The sequence below is a fragment of the Palaemon carinicauda genome, chromosome 3 (genome assembly GCF_036898095.1).
Source record: "Palaemon carinicauda isolate YSFRI2023 chromosome 3, ASM3689809v2, whole genome shotgun sequence".
Classification (NCBI taxonomy): Eukaryota; Metazoa; Arthropoda; class Malacostraca; order Decapoda; family Palaemonidae; genus Palaemon; species Palaemon carinicauda.
Genome location: NC_090727.1, coordinates 152,284,565 through 152,305,906, shown reverse-complemented (window position 1 = coordinate 152,305,906; position 21,342 = coordinate 152,284,565). Strand labels below are relative to the sequence as shown.

Below are 21,342 nucleotides of genomic sequence, written 5' to 3'. Positions count from 1 at the left end.
CTTTGTTGCATCTGTCAGTTATAAAAATTCTTCTCCCACAAGTATTGGAAGGAAAAGAAAGTGATATATGAAACTAACATAACTTGTACTCAACAAACCTCAGACTTATCGTGACTTTTTACACTTCCATTCAGATCATGAGCCTGGGTGCCCGTAGTTCAATAAAATTAAAATAAATCTTTGTAAATCATACATATCACAGCTCGCGTTAAAATGAAATGGCAGGTTTGTTATTCAACATTTCAGAAAGAGGACATGAACAAATGGGGACTCCAAAGAGAATATGCACAAGATAAACGAGAATGAAGGTTTAACACATTAAGCACCTTGCTCTAAAGTAGGGAAACCCAATGTTTAGAAATGAAAGGGTTATTATGAAATGAAGCAATAAAACATATCCAAATTACTAAGCAAAACTTATTCAGAATTTTCCAATAATTAAGGAAAAAGAACGACCAAAAATGCTTCCATGTATCGCTACCATTTTCTACATGTGAAAAAAAATATACTACTTGTAAAAGAATCTGGGCATCATAACTAATGATTCCATGAATACTTGATGTTAAATTATATCAGCATTGTACTGTTATGTTTCTGAAATGTTTTCTGATCTATTCCATCAAGTTGAAGATCTTTGTAGATTTTAGCAAATCTATGCTCATAATAGAGAAAAATAGATATAAAATATAAACTTGTACTCGTTACAAATTACACACACAATACCAGCAGAAATTTGTATACTACATTCGTCTTACTAACAATATAAAAAAAATAACAAATATAAGATGGGGATATTGTATGTGTATTGGGGAAAAAAATATTCAAGTTTCAAAACATTTGCAAAAGCTACTGAAGTAAACCCTTTCATAACGAACGTACCTGCTGTAAGAGGGAGATCAAATGCGCTACTGGCAGCCCTGCTGCGTGCGTCGACGTAGAGGGAGTGACGGTGCTGGAGGTCAGCGAGTTCGCTTGCGTCACGGAGGGAGAGTGAGGAGGCAGCTGGCCAACAGACGTCGACGTCAAGACCGAAGCGCCCGGTAACTGGATGGAGGACAGGCTAGACAACACCGAAGAAACGGCGGCTGCCGTATCCTCGATGGTCGACTTGCTCGAGGTAGTATTGCTTTTTGAAGTGACTGGGGGAGGCACGGGGGTAGGCGAGGAACCGGCCATGCCCATCACGCCTCCCGTCACAACTTGCACTACACCTCCCATTCCCATCACTCCACCGTTCGACACTGGGATTCCCGAGATGACGTCTGTTCCCAACATTTGCATATTCTCGGCTGGTACCACCTGGAATGAAAATGGACTTATTAGGGGCTAATAATCCTAAATGACAACACTTGAAATATGTATAACTGGAAGTAATTAACCATATTACATTTCGTTCTTTGGGGCAATACACAACCCTTTGTAAATCTAAGTCATGTAATGTAAAAAAAAAAAATTGACAAGTACTATAATAAAATAATGACTAAGTCAAGAGTAAAACGATTGGATGACGTACAATATCTGACCGAACACTAAATTTTAATTTATTTCTTGAATTATATATCGTACGTCTATCAAGGTAATTAATTTCCTTGGTAAAAAAAAAAAAAAAAAAGAGAGAAACACTTGCCATTTTACTCTACCAGAAGAATAAGTTCTGAGAAGAGAAGATTTATTAACCATTTCCCTTAGTTAAGTCATAATAAAGATCACAATCAAAGTTCCAATAAAACACTTTCAAGGAAACTCAGGATAACAAGACCTACATTGAGCAAGCTTCCTTACGCTTAGAATGTATGAGAACAAACGAGGAAGAATACATGATGCATCAAGCTAAGACAGGACGACATTAAAAAGGAGAGAATATTTGTTACTACAGGGTCACTAAATTCAGGTTAAATAAAAATTAGAACATATATTGAATAAAACAGGATTGATATGTGAACTTGGAGTCTAATTTGTTTTAGAATTTTAAGATAAGAAAATATCTTACATACATCTAAACAAAATTTGCACAAGACAATTAATTATAGAGACTTCTTAAAGAAGAAAACCAACATCACAATGATGATAATGGCAGAAGGCTAAATAGTTGGAAGGCTCAGAGAAATATGAATTTATTTATATCAAGATTTTGATCAGAAGGAATTACAGGTGAGGACTGTCGAAACAACTTGGTGGGCATCAAACCACGTAAAATTAAACCGAGAAACCAACGGTAATGATGATAACTTGAAAGCCATAAAATTCAAACTCTGAGTCTCACTGGTGGTAGAAAGGAATGAGGGAAGAAACGTGGGAAGTGGTAGGGCTGGGAGGAGGGTATTCGTAGTAGAGGGCAGTAGTCAGATGTAGAACGGCACCTCGTAGTATCGGGGGATATTGAGGAAGGAGAGGACTAACTGGTGAGGGACCTCTGGTCGTGGTTCTAACACGCCCCAGTTACTATACCGACGCTCAAATAGAGTGAGTGAGCTGGGTTTATTCCTGGCATTCCATGCAACTTTTTTCTCTGGTATATTTAGCCGTATTTATACCTTAGAAATGGTGCTTTAAGGAGCATTTCACTGGGCGACACAGGTTCCTCACCCAGAAATAGATTTTTCCTTCGTCAAAATCCCTTTTTTGATACAACGTTAATATCAAATATATCTACCTGAATAACATTTCCCGTCTGGACTATCATGGGCGAAGGAGTGGCGGCAGTGCTGGGCTCCTGGGGCAGGACCTGCTGAACAATCATCGACTGGGGCGCACTCGTGGTCGCCGGATCTTGGGGAAGGACTTGCAACATGTTACCGACCTGAATGACCCTCGACGAGCCTTCGGCAGCTCCTCCTTCGCCGGGAACGCCTTCACTGCTTCCTTCGTAAGCGTACTGGAACTGGTGGACCTAAGAAGAAAAAATACATAAGGATTATGCGGCTGACTAAATAAATTGTATGATTCCTGAATGTAAGTTTTATAATTGTGTATTAATTAGACCATACATTAAATAATACCTATACATTCATTAATATACTATCAAATTCTACAACTCGCTTTTTCAAGTATATAAATTGCGTAATCATTCACTAATATTTTATCAAATTCTATAACTGCCCTACAAGACATAAACTGTATAAATGACTCGTGAATTAACATCAAAATATCAACAAAAGGGTATATGATCAGTTTTTCATTAAACTTGAATCCCTAGACTATTCTGAGATATAAAATACAGAAACTCTGTGACATATCTGACCTGAACTGGGTGTGCTTGATATCCCCAATTGTACATTGGTGGCTGCGAGTGTGGAGGTGGTGGTCTTTTCTTTGGACGATCTTCAATGTTAACTCCGTGTTCTTGCTGGAGTCGTTCGTCTAGGGAAAGCCGGCGTGGCGAGTTGTGGGGAGACGGTGACGCGGAGTCTACTGGTTCTTTCTTTATGGTGAGCTCGGAATCGCTAATGGTAGAATCTGCGTCGATTTTCAAAGTCCCCTCCTTACGGTCGCCCTTCTTCTTGTAGTACTTGTCGTGTGCTGGGACATCCTTGGGACTCGGAGGGCGAACCGGCCAGCGTTCTGTGTCTTTATGTTCATCTCCGATGTCTTTTTCCCATTTCCAGTTGCTCCACCCACCTCTTTCATGACGTTCATAATCGAAGTCTTTGCTCGGAGATCGAGAACTACGAGGAGATCTTCGAGGAGACTTTCTTAGCGGAGATCTACGTCCGGGTGATCTACGAAGAGGAGATCTCCGGATAGGTGATCTTCTTATGGGAGATCTTATGGGTGATCTTCTTCCAGGTGACCTTCTTATTGGGGACCTTCTACCAGGTGAAATCCTCCCTGGAGGAGATCTTGACCACCTTGGAGATCTTCTTAAAGGCGATCTTCGACCAGGAGACCGACTACCTGATCCACGAATAGGAATAGGACTCCTGCTTCTGGATCTTCGAATAGGAGACCTGCTGGTTGACCTGGGACCCCTTCGTAAAGGCGACTTTCGTAGAGGAGACTTACGTAGAGGAGACTTGCGAAAAGGAGATCTCCGCGGAGACCTAGACCGTACTGGGCTCCAACGACGACCGGGACTCCCTTTGTCTCTTCCTGGGGAATACCTCGCACGACCATCAGGGCTTCTATACGGACTTCTCCAACCGGGGCTGCCTGGCCTTTGTCTTCCTGGGCTCCAGCTAGGACTTCTCCTTCCTGGACTGTGCCGCCGAGGAGGAGGAGCCCATCTTTCGGGACTCCTAGACCCTGGACTACGACTTGACCTGTAATCTTTTCTGATCTTATGGCCTCCTGGTGGACTAGAGTAAGGCCGTCGACTAATTGACCCAGGAGACAAAGGCCTTTCAGGGCTCCTACTCGCTATTTTCTCTCTAAAGCTGCCGCGAAACTCTCGTTCCCTCTGGGGAGAACCTATACGAGGTAAGGGGGAGCGGGCTGTGTTATCCTTGTCCCCTTCGGGTGTTCTTGGCCCCTGAGAGCCTGCAGCGTGTCCTTTCTCTGGAGTTCCACTGCGTCTTGAGTCTGGACTAGCGAATCTATCTCCTTTCAAAGGAGAGGGACTACGACTGAATCTTTTGGGTGACCTTCTATCCTTGCCACTCCTTGGCCCAATTGTGCGTGGAGGAGGTGACCTTCCATCACGTGGCCAACGGCCGGTTCTCCGTGGACTTCCAAATTCTCGTCTTCGGCCCCCCCTTTCGGGACTACCGCGGAATCTTCTGTACTCGGGAGAGACTCGTCGCTTCCTAGGAGGAGAACGCCTTCCTCCCATTCTTCTTGGTGACCAACTACGTGATCTCGAGTCCCTTGTTCTTCTGGGAGACCTGTTTCTCTTGGGAGAACGATTCCTCTGCGGTGACCTGCTCCTTACGGGGGACCTGTTCCTGGTGGGAGATTTACCTTTGTATTGACTCTTGGTGCTTTTGGGTGACTTACTCCTCTCGTGAGAAACACTTCTTTCAGGCGTCAAGTCCTTCTGGGAATGAGATTTACTTCTTTGTGGGGATTTCTTTTCTATAGATTGTGACCTCGAGTGTTTTGACTGCTCTGAATCCTTGGAGGCGTCCGAAGACCTCTCTTTACTCACTGAATCTCTTACTTTTGGAGACCCTGGTGGAGATTTACTAGGCTGACCCACCTCAGAACCTTCTTTTGAATTCCTTTCTTCAGTCCTGGTATCCTCTCCACCAATCTCTACCTTGTCTTCATCATCATCATCATCTCGACCTAAAGCTAAAGCTAATTTTTCCTCCTCCTCCTCGTCATGATCAAATTCGGGTAACACAGAAGCCTTCTGGAGTCTCTTAATGGCCGTCTGTTTTATCCCGCCTAAGCGGAACGTAATGGGCATAGATCTGTTACTCTTAATCTTGTCTTCACTCGCGACCTCGTCAACGGGGGGACCTTCGTCGGCACTCTTCTCAATCCACTTAGTAGGAACCTCTGTAGATTTTTCAGGCTCAGAACCTCTCACCTCTGGTTCGTATGATTCGGAATCAGACACCGCAGTTGCGGAAGCAGTGTCCATGCTATCCTGGTCGAAAGGTCTTGTTAGCGAGTCTTTTCTGCTAGATACAGCTGGGAGTACGGGTGGAGGAACCGAAGCTCCTGATACAGGCACAAATGTGGAAGTCCCTAGTGCTGGTGCCGAGATTTTGTCTAGTAAAAAGGAAGGGGGATGGACGAGTGAAACAGGGGCTGCAGCAGGGACTGGCATAGTTGTTGTTAGGTCATGAACGTCGGCCGGATCACTATCGTGTGGAGGACTGGATGGGAGGGGTATTCCTGCTGGAGGCAACGAAATTCCTTTCAATTCGGACTGAGGTTCCCTCTTGGATGTCCGTTTTACAGGTGGGACAGGGATGCTTTGTACAGGCAGAGGAAGGGGAATCTCCAAACCTGGAGAATGGGAACGAGGGGAGTTGTAAGGGGACGAAGAAGTTGGACTGGCAGACACAGACATGTTGGAAGGACTATATCGGTCGCTTGCATTAAGAACCTTTTTCTCGAGGTCATTCTCCTTGCTAGTCGGGGGACCCCCGGGAGGGTAGGGAATATCATCTAATTTTATCTCTACATTCTTTTTACTTTTCCCTTTCTTCTTTGATGATCTACCTTCATTCAGTTCATTGGAATCTGGTTCCGGCGACGGGCTAGACGTAGGACTTATGTCGTAGTACCCGGAGGTGTCACTGGTTGGATACCTTGTACTCATGGATGTCTTCTCCTCTTCCTCGAGGTCTTCAATAGTATGGCTAGGTGAGGATTCCTTGGATTTCCAAGACTGGCTGGTGGATTCTTCTACATCCCAAACTCTTCTTTTCTTAGATTTCCCTCTTTCTTCTTCATCTTCAGACAAATTCTCATTGGATCTTCTCATTCTCTCGGGAGAAGATTCTGGCGACGGAGATGGAGAAGGTGCTGGAGATGGCAATCGCTTTTCTCTTCTCGACCGGGGAGAGTCGGTTTTTTTGTCTTCAATTACGGAAGCATCATCGTCCGGGATATGCTCGACGGATTTTATGTCGTCGTCGCTTTCGTCAGATATAGTTCTGGCGGGCGAACACGAAAGAACGTCCTCCACATCTATGTCTTTGTTCTTGTCCCTCCTCCGTCCAAAGTCTCTCTCTCGCCTCTCCTTGCGAAGATCCCTGCCTTCTTCAAGAGCCTCCTTTCTTTCATATCTCTTTTCTCGGATGAATTCTCGATGCACCTCGTAATCCTCATAGTCTTCATTCCTCTCGTACATCCTGTCATCGTCTCTCTTCTCCTCGTAATCAACTCTTCTCTCTCTGAAGTTCCCCCTTCTGTCTCTGAAATGGAAGTTTCTGATGAAACCTCTCCCTCGGCCACGTCTTTCGTAACCCCCGCGGCCTCTGAATCTTCCTCTGTGATCTCCGAAATCATCTCTCCGCCAGTCACCGCCCCTGCCCCTAAAATATCCGCGACCTTCCCTGTGATAATTGAAGTCTCTCCTGTCATCAAAACCTCGCCTGTCGTAATCGCCTCTCCTGTCTGGAGTTGAGTCTCTCCTCCTGCGATCCATGTGCTCTCTCTCCGGCGAACTCCTATCGCCGGAGTCTCGTCTACCTGAATAATCCCGACGTCTTTCTTCACTCCCATCCCTGCTATCTCCCGAGTATCTTCTTTTCCTCTGCGAGTGCCCTCCCATGTCGCCGTCTTTCACGTGAACGATCGAGGAGTCGCTCTCGTCGTTCATGTCAGGATCATCTGCCTTTCGGTCGTTTTTCTTGCTTTCTTTCTTGGATACCTTTTTCTTTTTAACTACTTTCTTACCCTTCTTTTTAGCCTTTTTCTTAGCCTTCTTCTGTTTCTTCTTGGCCTTTTTCATTTGCTTTTTCAATTTCTTTTCACTCTTGTCTTTCTTTTTCTCCTGATTTGGTTTTTCCTCTGTTTCCTTGTCCACTTCCCCCTCCTCTTTCTCATCTTCTTCATCTACCTCTTCTCCCTCCTCTAACATATCCATTTCTTGTACATCTTCCCGATTCTCTTTATCTTCTTCCTCCGACTCCTCTACGTATGATCCCTCCTCTCCCTCTTCCAATTCATCCTCTTCTTTTTCAGGAGCATCAAGAAGAGCCTCCTCTTCCTGCGCATCCTCACCCTCCTCCTCCTCCTCCTCTTCTTCCACTTCTCCTTCTCCTTTCTCTTCGGGGTTCTCCTTCGATTCTGACCCGCCTCCTCCAAGAATCTCCAAAAATGCTTCGTATTCTTCATTGAGTCCCTCTGGGAAAGCCTTACCCGGTTCGGGGACTTCTACGGCGTCCACGTTGTTCGTGTTATCCGATGAAACTATTTCGCCTTCCTCTGGATTGACGGTATCTTCCATGTCGTCCACATTCTCAGACTTGGATGGCGTGGTCACTACTTCAACTTCTCCTTCCAAGTCAGGACCCTTTTCTTCTCCTTCCTCGTTGTCCGAATCCCATCGCGACTTTGTGGTAGAGTTTTGTGGCACCTCTTCTTCCTCGGCCTCTTTTACTTTAGCCTCCGGCGCAGCTTTGGCATTCTTCGCTGCCGACTTGCGGCGACTGTGAGACTTTTTGGATTTCTTTTCCGACTTAGATTTTGGAGCTTGTTCCTCTTTCTGCTCTGCCTCAGCAGTCTTAGCCTTAGATGAAGACTTTCCTTCCAGAGTTTCTGCAAACCAACTCCGCGATAATTTACCCTTGTGTTTCTTGTTGCGACGAGGGTAAACCGGCTTTGCAGACCACAGGTCTTCGATGATCTCCCAAATCTCAGGAGATTCCTTCATCCTTATCTCGTTCCGAGACGAAAAGTGAGCGCTGAATCGATGGTAGTTGATGCCGTACGAAACGCAGGGTCGCGCCTTGGTGTACTGCACCATCTTACCTGGGTACTGTAATCTCATTCCATTCAGAGACTTCAGTTTCACGGGATATATAGGTTCATTCTGCATGCCATAATTGTCTATTTCCTCATCCCTGGAATCTTTCTTGTCTCGGCTGTAACCGCCGTGAGACCGAATTCTTTCTCTGCTGCGAGACCGGCGTCTCCTCTGTGCCTCTCTTATGGCTTGCTTCAAGCTGTCGAGATCATAATTCTCAGCATTATATTCTTTCCAGGTCTTGGGCAACACAATATTCTTCTTCTTTGCTTCTTCTTGTTCTACTTTAGCAGCAGCTTCGGTCTTGGACTCTTCGTCGGCATTACTGGCATCCTCAGTTTTGCTCTCGTCCTCGCCTTTGTCGTTTTCTTTGTCTCTGTCACGTTCTTTCTCCTCTTTCTCCTTGACTTTCCTTTCTTTTTCCATTTTCTCCTTCTTCTTCTCTTCCCTCCCACGCAGTCTTGAACGGACTTCGTACTCCTCTAACTTTATCTTTGCTTGCTTTCCTCGATCTTCAAATTTCCTAAGTTCTTCAGGATTATCTAGGAGCTTAGCAAGTGGGGCTAAACCAGGCCCATAGGGACTAAACAGGACATTTTTCAGGCCCAAAGCCTCTTTAATGCGCGACTCTTCGTTACGAATCTGCTCGATCGAGGACATCTTTTCCTCCTTCTTCTTCTTCTTTGCTTGGATTAGGATTTTCTTCTTCTCGGCACTTTCCTCATCCTCCTCCAGGGTGGTGGCAGTGGTCTGCTTTGAAAGTTTTGACAATGAAAATGCATTCAACTTCCCCGAGTACGAAAGAAGCCTCTTTTTGGCGCCGTGCTTCCCTAGTACTTTGGGCATAATTTTCTTCACTGGTTTCACGACGGTCTCATTTGCATTGCTTTCAACACCACCGTCTGCTGCCGACTTGATTTCGGATTGGGTTGCCTGAGCAATTTCCGACTCTGTAGCTACTGTTGTTGTTATTGATGGGACTACGCTTGTGCCAGGAGGGACGGTTGGTTCAGACCCATCCCCTGCTCCCTCAGAAGCTCCAGTTTCCGCCTCTTCCTCTTTCGGCGCTTCGGACGGCAAGGCTGCATCGACTTCCAGAGATGACGAGACTTCCGGAGCAACTGCCGTTGAATCTGCCTCTACGGATGAAGCCACTTCACTGTGGACCGTCTCGGTCGTCGTCGAGACTATACTTTCCGAGCTGGCATACGACTCGTCGTTCTCTTGTGAATAGGACTGGTGAGTGTTGTAAGATTTCATCATATTTGAATGTTTATTCTTGTTATGGAAATATGGGGCGTTAGAACGTAGCATTGGTCGGAAAGGTCGGTGCATTTTATTTCCAGGCCCTGGATTGAAATGAGGACCATAAGGAGGGTGGTTTCCATGCCCAGGGGGAAACTTCTGGAAGGGAGGAGGACGCATGAAGTATGGCCCCGGAGGTCCACAAGGGGGAGGATGGCCCCCACCTGGCCCTCCAGGAGGACCATGAGGGCCAGGTGGCATACCATGAGGACCATGCATCATACCAGGTGGGCCTGGAGGCATGCCTGGTGGACCGGTACCTGGAGGGCCAGGAGGCATACCAGGTGGACCAGTACCTGGAGGGCCAGGATGCATACCTGGTGGACAGGTACCCGGAGGGCCTGGAGGCATTCCAGGTGGACCAGTGCCGGGAGGGCCGGGAGGCATTCCAGGTGGACCAGTACCAGGAGGGCCGGGAGGCATACCAGGTGGTCCGGCACCGGGAGGCATACCGTGTGGAGGGGGCTGACCACCCATGTGGAAATGCGGGGGCATTGGGGGGAATCTGTTTCCGTGCTGCTGTTCATGATTGTGGGGTGGCCCAGAATGGTGGGTCTGTGGGGGCGGCGTCTCGGGGGGAGGAGCGAGAAAGGAGTCAAAGATGGCCGATATCGACTGCTGCGGCTGGGAACTCGTCTGCGAGGGCGCTTGCGTCGTGGGTGTAAAATTCTGGCTCTCCTCCTCTTGAGCAAAAATTGCAGATATGGACATCTGTTCTTTGTCGTCGTCGTCGGCGGTGACGAGGCTCGGCGAGTATCTGCAAAGAGAAAGATGTTTTTGTCATTTACTGTACGGAATATCTTGTCTGAATTATATCAACATATCTACCAAGAAATAAGTTATATTATAATTAATTAGCCAAACTATAATTTCTCGTTTACAACAAAATACAGCGATAAAATAAAGTTATTAAAACATTATTAATGTTCCTAGCTAACAAAAATGAAATACATTGGTTTGAGATAAATCACCATACTCATAAACAGGAGCAAATCACAGTTATTGCCTGAATGAGGCTATAAATAACAAGAGAAATTAAGTAGTACATTTCAATTTATTCCTCCTTTAGAAAATCTTTGTATGTAGCATATTTTACAGGAAGATATAGAATAAATTACCAACTAAAGAAACGGAGTAAAACAATCTTTAAAGATAACATTAGCTATTTTGCCTTGTACACATTGTAGACAATATGGTGGTATTACATAACCTTACCACATAACTGACTCGTCAAAGAATTATTAACAACAAATTAGCATTATTTCAACATTCATACAGATTTTAAAATCAAATCTTTCAGCTAAAGGTGACCCACTGGACTGATTAAAAAACAGTACTATGTAATATCAACGAGATCTCTGCCTCGTACTGTAGGCACTTATTAGGGCTGGTTACACTACTGTGAAACACTTCCTGAACATCCAAGACGGCTTAACATAGATATTAACACCTCATCCCTTCAGACAAATATTTGACAAACAAAAAAATCACTGAAAACTTCTACTTCATCCTAAACACTCTATTGAATTTCCCAAGTTGAGAATTTGATAGGAAACTAATCCTTCCACTTTCCGTTGTCATACTTTCTCTCGGAATTTAGACATTTTTTAAAAACAAATATCAAACTAAAGTAATTCAATTTTACTGTCATTCCTTTACGTTAACATACTGGTCTTGTAGCTTACATGAAATTGAAACTGGTACTCTAATTTGAAGGTGATAGGATGGAAAACAAGCAGAGGTATCAAAAGATCAAGATGGTTTCCTCGTGCAACACGAGGGGATGAAAGACAAAAAGAAAAAGCTCAGATATAAATGATGCCCTAAAGACAGATGCAACAAGCCCAGAATCCATAATGGAAACTCTTAAAAGGAATGTAAAGAAATTGGAGCCTAAAGGTATACAGGGAGAGAAAAGGTAGAAAATATTCCTTCACATATAACTTAAAACTATATGTACAAGTGGTAAAAAACTATCCGTGCAATATACAAAGGTCCTCGGCTTACAAACTTCATTGGTTCTAAGAAGCTGTTTGAAAGTCGAAATTTATTGCATTTTGGCCTTAGTAGGCCTACTCTGAATTCCATGCCTATGACTTCCAACAAATAGTCCGATTTCATATGAAATGGATATCAGGTTTATTACAAATGTCATTTTGCTTACTGTATTGAATGATATAATATTGTTTTATTACCGTATTTCTTTATCTTATCTTTACTATTTGCATTTGGATTTCTTTGTATCTACGAATGTTTGCAAGTCAAATGTCGGCAAGTCGAGGACCTCCTCTATGCATGAATCACTATGACACCTAGAAATTTAAGACAGTGAAATAGCGGTAGGCAACGAACCAATGGGTGGTTCGGACTTTGCGAACAACCCTCAGCCAGGCCTGCCAACCATCACGCACTGCCTGTGGTTACCCGAATGTTTACAATAGGCATTGGACTCCCTGTGCACAGATGGTTTTTGTATCCATTGGACCGAATCAAAGACAATTTCATCTAAGACCCAATTTCTCTTCTCTATGTTATGTCTCTTTATCAATATGGGATCTTAAGAGGGGTAGACTGCCAACAAGGGCAGTACTGTACTTGAAGATTTTTTACACCGTTAATAAGACAATTTTTTACTTTCTACCATCTTTCCGTTCACTCTTTGGTTATTTCCACCCTGCCACCAAACTCTAATTTTCATGCCCCTATTTATTCTTTCAAATAAAATTCCTTGAGGCCAGCTACCGCCAACAGTCTGCTACCAACTGAATTTTTAATCCAATGGAACTACTTCTGAATACTACTATAATCCAAACCAATAAGGAACTTTTACAGGGACAAGCATATGGTTATGTCTTCTTTTAACTTTTTATGGAACTTCTGTTTTGCGTCCGAACCATCTCCTATAAATTCAATTTTTGAATTATCAGCAAGGTATAAAATTTACTCATCTATTAACCATCGGATAATTATTTTTTCTTTCAATCCGAGGCAAAAATACCTCTCTCCATCCCATTAGTTCTCTCATTAACATAATTTTGTCTATTCCAATATGGAGTGCAGTACATTCCACATTCTTCTTCAAAACTATCTTAAGGTTCTTAGCCAGTTTTATCAAAGAGGCAAGTCTATAGTGTTCAAAGCAGATTCAGTGCCTTTACCTAAATATCCATAATTGACTCTTACATTTCACACTTACAGTTTTATTACCTCCGCCAACGAAATAATGAGGAGGTTATGTTTTAGCCCCCTTGTTTGTGTGTGTGTTTGTTTATGAACAGCTTCCTGGACATAATTTTAATTGTAGAGTAATGAAACTGGAAGGGATTAGCTGTTATGTAAAAAGCTGGAAATGATTAAATTTTGGAAGGTCAAGGTCATGGTCATGCAAAATGTCAACACAGAGACTTTAAACTTGGTTCGTATTTGAGTGTATGAAAATCCACGCCACTTACACGTTTAGGTCAAAGGTCAAGGTTAAGCAAAAGGTCGAGAAATAAGCTGCCGCGGCAGAGGTCTGCGCTCTACCGAGTGCCCCTTTAGTTAGATATGTGTTGATCTTCATAAAAATACAAGTCTCACATAAAAGATGTTTTTATTACCATTTATGTGTTACAAGATCTATCTGGTCCACTCCTCAGCTCTGGATTTTTCTTCTTTCACAGCACGGCGCTTGGATTTAAAATGATAAAAATTAGTATGAAGTTTTAAAAACTCTTTCAAGTAGATATTTACTTTCCCAAGAAAAACTTGCAGATTTGTAGTACCGTCATTGCATATTAAAAATCACAATAGCCGATTTCTTCTTCTTTCCCCCCATTATCCTTACATTAGGGGGTAAGTTGCTTGATGAGCCCCCCTCCAATGCCTTCTGTCAAAGGCATCCTCTTCCACCAAACCACCTCTCTCCAAATCATCCTAAAACTTATCTTGTTTTCTAATTCTCTGCCTCCCTTTCGATCTACCCCCCACAACAGGTTCCTAACAAATCTCATACCGTTATCAAAATATTCACTGTACCAGCTTCATGTAGCTTACATGCTCAGTATAGTTCATACTTTAGCAGCAAAGTTTTATCCTTTATTGCTTCAAGGTAAGTTGGAGAGACCTCTAAAAATTCAATGTTTGTTTTTCTACGCTGTACAAAAAAAATATCACTGAGGTTTATCAATGTTTGTTTTTCTACGCTGTACAAAAAAATATCACCGAGGTTTAAAACTTTCCTTCCTATTACCATAAGATAGATATATATTTTTTTACTTTACAAGACCCAACAAAAGGTATTGTCCAAAATTATCTTTATTAGCTTAACGTAATTTTCCACAGTTCATCTCTTAACTCGTACTATTATATCTAGGCTGTTAAGATATTTGGCCCGCAACTGCAACTACTTTTAATCCTTCTACTTCCCTTTATATCATCTTGCTGTCCAACCTGTCTGACCAGAGCTAAATTGGCTCCCTGGCCCCAGCAATGTTCCGCAGACCAATTTCTACAAATCCAGTCTTTACTGTATTATGCCGAGGTGTTAAAAGCATCAAAACTTTCAAGTACCAGATGTTGTTGGTTATCATACGTCTTCCACTTTGCCGCTGTCTTATGCTACTTCAGTTTATTGTTTTATCTGTTCAAAATGTCTACCCTATTCTGGATATACATATGGGTTGAAAATGCCTTTTGGCTTCATGTACTTTGCATAATTATAAAAGTTTCCATTACAGTACAATATTTATATTAATACGGTAAAATTCTATGAACTACCAACTACCAACCGTCTCTGAATACCATTTGTAACGGTTGAAATATTAAGTTTCACTGGAGCAAGCGAGTGTCAGCAGGATTTTGAACTTGTAAGCTTTACAAACAATCGTTCTTTGAAGAGAAAACTTTAACCATTGCAGACGGTACTAAAGACTGCTGGTCCTCTTTAACTCCTTCACTTTCTGCCTCCATATTACCACCTAGCAGTTTTCGTTTAGCCATTTAGCCATGAAATATCATACGGTGGTTTGGTGAACTAATAAAGCATTAATAACATCATAAAAGCCATTTACATTGCACTGTACTGTATTTCAACAGGCCAACGCAGTAAAACGAGGAACCTATGCACTTTACAGTAGAATTTCAACATTCCAAAGAACTGTCAATATGTTTATCATGTTGGTTTTAAAGTGTATTAAGTGGTTATAATTCATTCAGATAAACTCTTAAATCTTTATACCTACAAGTGCTCTCATATCTCAACATTCTATAACACAAGCCTTCTCATAATTTTAAGTTCTATGTCAAGACATGCTGACACTGATGTGCCACAGACCTGCAGATGTGTTCATAAAACAAGACTAGCAGTTTAGTATGTGCAGCAACTGAACTCAACAAGGAGCAAAATAAGAGATTCAGTTAGTACATTCATTTAATAATTAGCGACGTATACTTATCTTTAAAATATTGCTAGAAAAATGATCAAGGTGGGGGTCCGTATAAAGCCCCATTTCTGCTTGTAACAGACCCCAAAGACCTATTGCAATTTTGTAAGCTTTATTTTCTTGTATACAGAAGGTCCTTGTTACAAACTTAACTGGTTCCAAGAAGCTGTTTATAAGTCGAACTGGTTGTAAGTATGATTTTAAGTTTTCCCCTAAGGTAAACCTAACCTGAATTCTATTCCTATGATTTCCAGCTACACAAGTCAAAAAATAAGTCACGTTTCATATGAAATAGATATCAGGTTATTACAAATGTTGTTTTGTTTACTGTATCAAAATGATATATTGTTTCATTATAGTATTTCTTTATCTTATCTTTGTTATTTTCAGTAGGATTTGTGTTTGCATCTACGAATGTTTTTAAGTTGTGGAGTTTCTGTATTATTCTTCTTACATATACATACATTACTCACACATCATTCCATTTATCATATGCTGGTCTTCACAAGACAAGTTTACGAAGTGCAAAACTTTGCTTGTGGCAAAATCATTTTCAAATCATTGGTGTCTAATGTTTCCTTGATTTCGAATTGTCGGAGACTAGAAAGGATCCTTCCTTTATGTCAATAAAAAGTACCCTGATTTTATAAAATGACAAGCATTGATGGAGCCCTAGGTCACCTAGCGTCCCTGGTCAGTCTAGTGCCCAACGTTCGCCTCAGGATTCAATCTCTCCAATGGCGACTGAAATCCAGGTGGAGCCAGCACACCGACTTCCAGAATACGCAATTTATTTTCTATACCTGGACATCGCTTTAATAAGGGGGCAGACAATTGGAAAGTTCAATTCAATGGATTAAATTTGGAGCCAAAGAATTAATATCGTAACCAGACAGAAATAACATTATCTCTTCTTAAATATATATCAATCATAAGTGGAATTACAACTGAATAAACTGGTAATGTTTCTGATGTTTGATATTCACTGTATTGAAAACTGAACAATCATATACTGTATGTTTGATTGTAATTATTAATCTGAACAATACTACATATAAATTCATGCGAGTTCCTGATAAAGTAACACTGGGGTAAATGAGTGTAATATTGTAGTGTGCAATTGTGGCACTTTGTAATGTAAAACACGGAAATCCCTCTGCAGGTATGATCTGTTTGCGTCCTTTTTAATACTTCACTCGAGGTTATAGTGATGGCTCAGCATATCTTAAATGAACATTCATATTTAATCTAGTTTAAACAGCAGCTCTGGCCTATTTATTGATTTTTCAGTTTTCTCTTACGCCTACCCGTTAACAGATAACAATCCTTATTGCTTGTTCCCTCGTAAACTTGTTGTCTTGTAATGATAATCCTTATTGCTTGTTCCCTTGTAACCTTGGTGTCTCTTGAGACTTGAGCTTTGGTATTGCTCCCTTGTATGTTTTAATTAATAAAGTTCCTGTGTGAAGAACTGACGTGTCTCTCTACCCCCTGGATATTATACCCGTGTAGGCACCAAAGATAAATTGACATTTATCCTAAATTAATGTGTGTACATTAATTCGTGGAATGAAAACTTCTATTGGACATAGGCCTTTTACAGACGAACTTCTAGAGGACTTCTAAAGTTACTGATAATACAAATTTATTGGATAAAATCTAGTTTTCAAGAAGCTAATTTGTGCTATTCTCTGTACTAGAAACTATGAACAACTTTCAAGCCGAGGTCGAATCTTGCACAAAGATGACGACTTTGGTGTTTATTTCTGAAGCCAAAGGAAAACCAGGTGAAAGATGAGAAGTCATGAGAGTTATATCTAAGTGGTAAACACACTCAATATTGTCAAGACTATAGTTTACATACTAGAAAGACAGATCTGTTTTCCTTCTAAATTTAGTTCACCAAACATTTAACTGGGCTCCGCAAGGCACAGGAAGAGTTGGAGACCCAGGCATACATGGCTGAGGACTATTCTAAATCACCAAGACTACATCTACATGTGTCTCCACACTACCATCTTCTTCATTGGGGGAAGAGATACCTTCCCTATCTCTAGCTCTACTCTTAGAGGTACATAATTAGACTTAAGTTCGTCTGTTATGCGGCTGCACTTGGTTCAATGATCAAGGAGAATGCGAGACCTTTACCCTGAATGCATATTGTTCGAAGCCCCCGTATTTCCCCCATAGCAAGTTATTCCTTTAGCATTCAACACAGAATTACTATAATCCGTCTCTCGAAGTTGTTCCCGTCCCAAGCTATGGCTTCATCTTCAGAAACTTTATTTTAGAAAACTACAAATAAAAATAGATGGGCACAAAGTTATCAACTGATAGAGAAGAGTAAAAGAATTTAAAGCGACAGGGTCTGGATCTCCAGAAGGAAGGAATTGCATTTTAATACATTCAATTCCATCTTTATTAACCACAATACCTAGCTTGACTCTTTTACTTGATCTTCAGGCTTATGGAAGTGTAGACCTGAATAAGCATACTATACTGTATACCGTTTGCTTTTAGCATACATGAGATTTCTTAATACCTAAAGTGTCCTTTAATTTCCATTCGTTAATCAAGTTCTTTTTGCATATTGAAAAATAATTAACGTTACTCCATTATGAAAATGTGGGTGTGGTATCTATAGCACTGCCAAATACCACCGAACCTCCATTCATCCACTTATCTAAAGTATTTGACTGCCTGCTAGCAAACATCTGAATATATAAGCTGAAATTAACATTCAGTTCCATAATTTGCAATTTGCCTTTCCCAAGACCTTGGTGCTTCTGATATTTTTCAGTATCACACCAAAATCCCTTAAATCTGGTCGTGAAATTCTAATCATTGGACTTCGAACTTTAATCTGTTTTTAAGATGTGGCCCATATTTTTATATCACAGCCGATAGAGTTGGTGATCCAACGATTGTATTTGAACTATGACAGAGAGTAATATTTAATAAGTGTCAAGGTGACTGCAGGAATGTAATATCTAGAGTTCTTCAAAATACAGTTTCTGGCCCAATACTTCCTATAATGTATAAGAATTTGTGGTTTGGCCTCGAAACCAAGCTTGATGATGATGATGCTACTCTCTTCGCATCATTCCCATCTGCTAAGTGTTGATCTGTGGTTACCAAGTTTCTTAGCAGAGACTTAAAGGTTCGCAGGGGGCCAATCATCATCAGAAACTCGTAAATGCTACAGAAATAAAATATAAACTAATTAGTTTGAGAGTAAGATGAAAAAAAGGTAATGGGAACAGGGATAAAGAAAAGCCTTAAAATGTGGGTGCAGCAATGAGCTGAAAGGATGCTACAAACACCTTTCAGCTGTCTACAGTGAACCTCGTAAGGTGCGTCGATGAAACTTAGCCCGAACAGGGTGGTAGGTCTTGCACATAAAATTCCCTAGATCCTGGTCTTTTATAAATTATATTTCTTTAAATACGTTCCACTCTTTTATAATTATAGGTGTCATTTCTAATTGCAAACTTAATTTTGAACACAACACGGTACTTAGGCAGTCTCTTCTCCAACGGCATATATTGGTACCATAGTCTTCCAAAATAAGTTCTGTCAATTCACAGTTAATCATTTTAAAAACTGTTCTCCTTTCTGGTTCTCAGAAGCTTATTCCCATGGTAAAATGTGGAACACACAATTTAAGGTCTACAAAATACCTAACTCGTGATCTTGATATTAATCTCGTGCTATCATGATAATGACTTGTACAGTATATTTCAGTAAGATTTATCATAATTCTGACAATCTTTGGCATTCACATCCTTCCAATCACCTTAAAATTTAATCAAATTATTTCTAATATTGAACTTAACATAGCAACATTGATTTTGCTAAAAAATGTCTTCATCAGCAAGTGTTAAAAGTGCTGAAATTATAAAGTACCCAACATGAAGTTCGAGAAATCTTTATTCACGGAGTCTGGCAAGATCAAAATCCCTTTGTTCGTAACATTCATAAAAAATACTGGAGGATTTGCGGTCACGAAAAAAAAAAAGTATTTCTGTCATTAAATTGGGTTGCCATTTATAGAATTTGGGTCATATGTCCCAAAGGAAAGGCAGGCAATCACATTCAGCAGGAAGGAGTTTTGGACACGGAAAACCTGAAGTTGCATTATTAATTAAAAGTTACAAGTTAGACATCTCTTACTCTGTCAATTGGATTAGATTGCAGCAGATATCAAAGTCAGAGACCAAGATGTTACTAAACTTTGAGGGGAATCGGTAGACAAATGATTGGAAAGTTTGGAAAATTAGTCTCCCTCTCCTAAGATGATTAGGATAACTAAGTCCAAATCTATATAGAGAGCATTACTCTCATTATCATCTTATGGCATATACCATGGTTACCAAATTAAGTAGTAGTAGGTCTACACATTCATAAGTGCCTTGGTATATGTATGTGTATGACCAAGTCAAGTAATAACCATAACATTAATAAAAGTAGTGAGTGGTCCACCGCTTTCAAAAATTCTGCACTCTTCGGTTTGGATTGGATTGGATCAAATCACCTCAACATCAGTTGATTACAGCTTCATCTTGTCGTGCTAAAGACACATACTCTTGCAAGGCAACAGGGAAGAATACCAAAGCTGTATCGGAGGCTAAAGTGAAGGAATGCGAGGAAGAAGAAGTACCACAAAACTCTATACACAAAGTCGCGATGGGATTTGGACAATGAGGAAGGAGAAGATAAGGGTCCTGACTTTGGAAGGAGGAGTTGAAGTAATGACCACGCCATCCAAGTCTGAGAATGTGGTCGACATGGAAGATACTGTCAATCGAGAGGAAGGCGAAGTGGTTTCATCGGATAACACGAACAATGCGGATGCCGTAGAAGTCCCTGAATTGGGTAAGTCTTTCCCAGAGGGACTCAATGAAGAGTACAAAGCATTTTTGGAGATTCTTGGAGGAGGCGGGGGATCAGAATTGCTGTTTATCAGCCCATAACATTAATGTGACGAAGAACATATACTTGGCTTTTGTGATCTAACATAAATAGGACAGTTGCTTTGTAAAGGTAAATCAGTGTTGATACATCAGTTTGCAACATTGTATGCGATTGCTTTTTACTGTTAAGTTCAATGCATTTTTACTTCTTAGCTTAAATCACATACAGTATGGTTTCAAATTCAAATTGAGTTTCAAAGAGAAAACATAAGAATTTTTTGTTTGAGTAGATAAGAATAAGTTTAGTTTTGAGTTGTAATTTGTTCCCATATGAAAGTTCTCATCCAGAACCGACTGATTCTTTATTGCCATCAATGGATAACAAGGAAGCAAACTGACGTACTTTCAGTGCTTCCATGATGGCAAATGGTAAGAATATAATTGGAATGCTGGGGTGGGGGCGAGGTCAATCATACATAAACCATTTTTAATTCCAATCAATAGCTGCTCAGTGAATTGTACAGTTTACTGCCAGTAAGAAAATGGTCTTCAAATCTTTTCCTCGTGAAACACCATTTTTAATTTACAGGTACCTGATAATTCAATATTAATTTCTACCTAAAAGGCATTAGCTCCGAGTTACTTATCCACGAACAAGGTACTGTACGTGGTTTCAAATACCTTATAGCATACCTTTTATGACTCCAGAGGATTAATAAATACAATACTTTAGTCTCATATTTTCCTTAGATGTCGATACAAAAATTTGGGAACACCATAATCGTTTAGAGCAGCTCAACTATTCTATGCTCCTTGTTTTTTTTTTAAATACAGTACTGTACTATTCTTCATTAGTACATGAAAAATACTGTAAAAGATATTAGGCAAATCTATAGTTGGAAGTACATTGTAACTAGGATCTGTCCTTGCTCTTACAACAGTAAAATAAATCCATGTTCATGTTTACTGAAGTATACTGCAAGATTTTGTTCAAGTAGTGTTTCCTGTCAATATTTACTTCTCCCAATAAATTTCTTAAATTTTGCTGATAATACTATACTGTATTTCTTTATATTTTGATAAAGACCTAGAACCAACATATGCCAAGATTTAACTATGGAGAAAAAAATCACAAATTTTAAGTAATTTGTGTTTTTCCTAACAATACAGTTATACAAAGAAGTTACAGTTAATCTACGTAGAACTGCAAGATGAAAGAAATGAAGCCAAAATGAGGTAAAGTGCAAATCTAAAAAGGTGGAACAGCTTACAGGCCAAAGCAAAAGTGAGAAACAAATTGGTATGAAATCATATACCCCTCTTCTCTCTATAGACT

At 40.8% G+C, this 21,342-nt stretch overlaps 1 protein-coding gene across 2 annotated transcripts in view; it reads right to left on the bottom strand.

The window, feature by feature from the left end:
• The window catches only part of LOC137638661 (microtubule-associated protein futsch-like), a 75,130-nt gene that overhangs the window by 8,632 nt on the left and 45,156 nt on the right, over positions 1-21,342 (bottom strand). For both annotated transcript variants that reach the window (XM_068370941.1, XM_068370942.1), the window contains exons 3-5: positions 3,242-10,427; positions 2,654-2,890; positions 880-1,299 (exon numbers count right to left, since the gene is read on the bottom strand). In XM_068370941.1, coding sequence (XP_068227042.1) covers positions 880-1,299; positions 2,654-2,890; positions 3,242-10,427 — 7,843 coding nt within the window. The remainder of the gene's footprint in view (positions 1-879; positions 1,300-2,653; positions 2,891-3,241; positions 10,428-21,342) is intronic.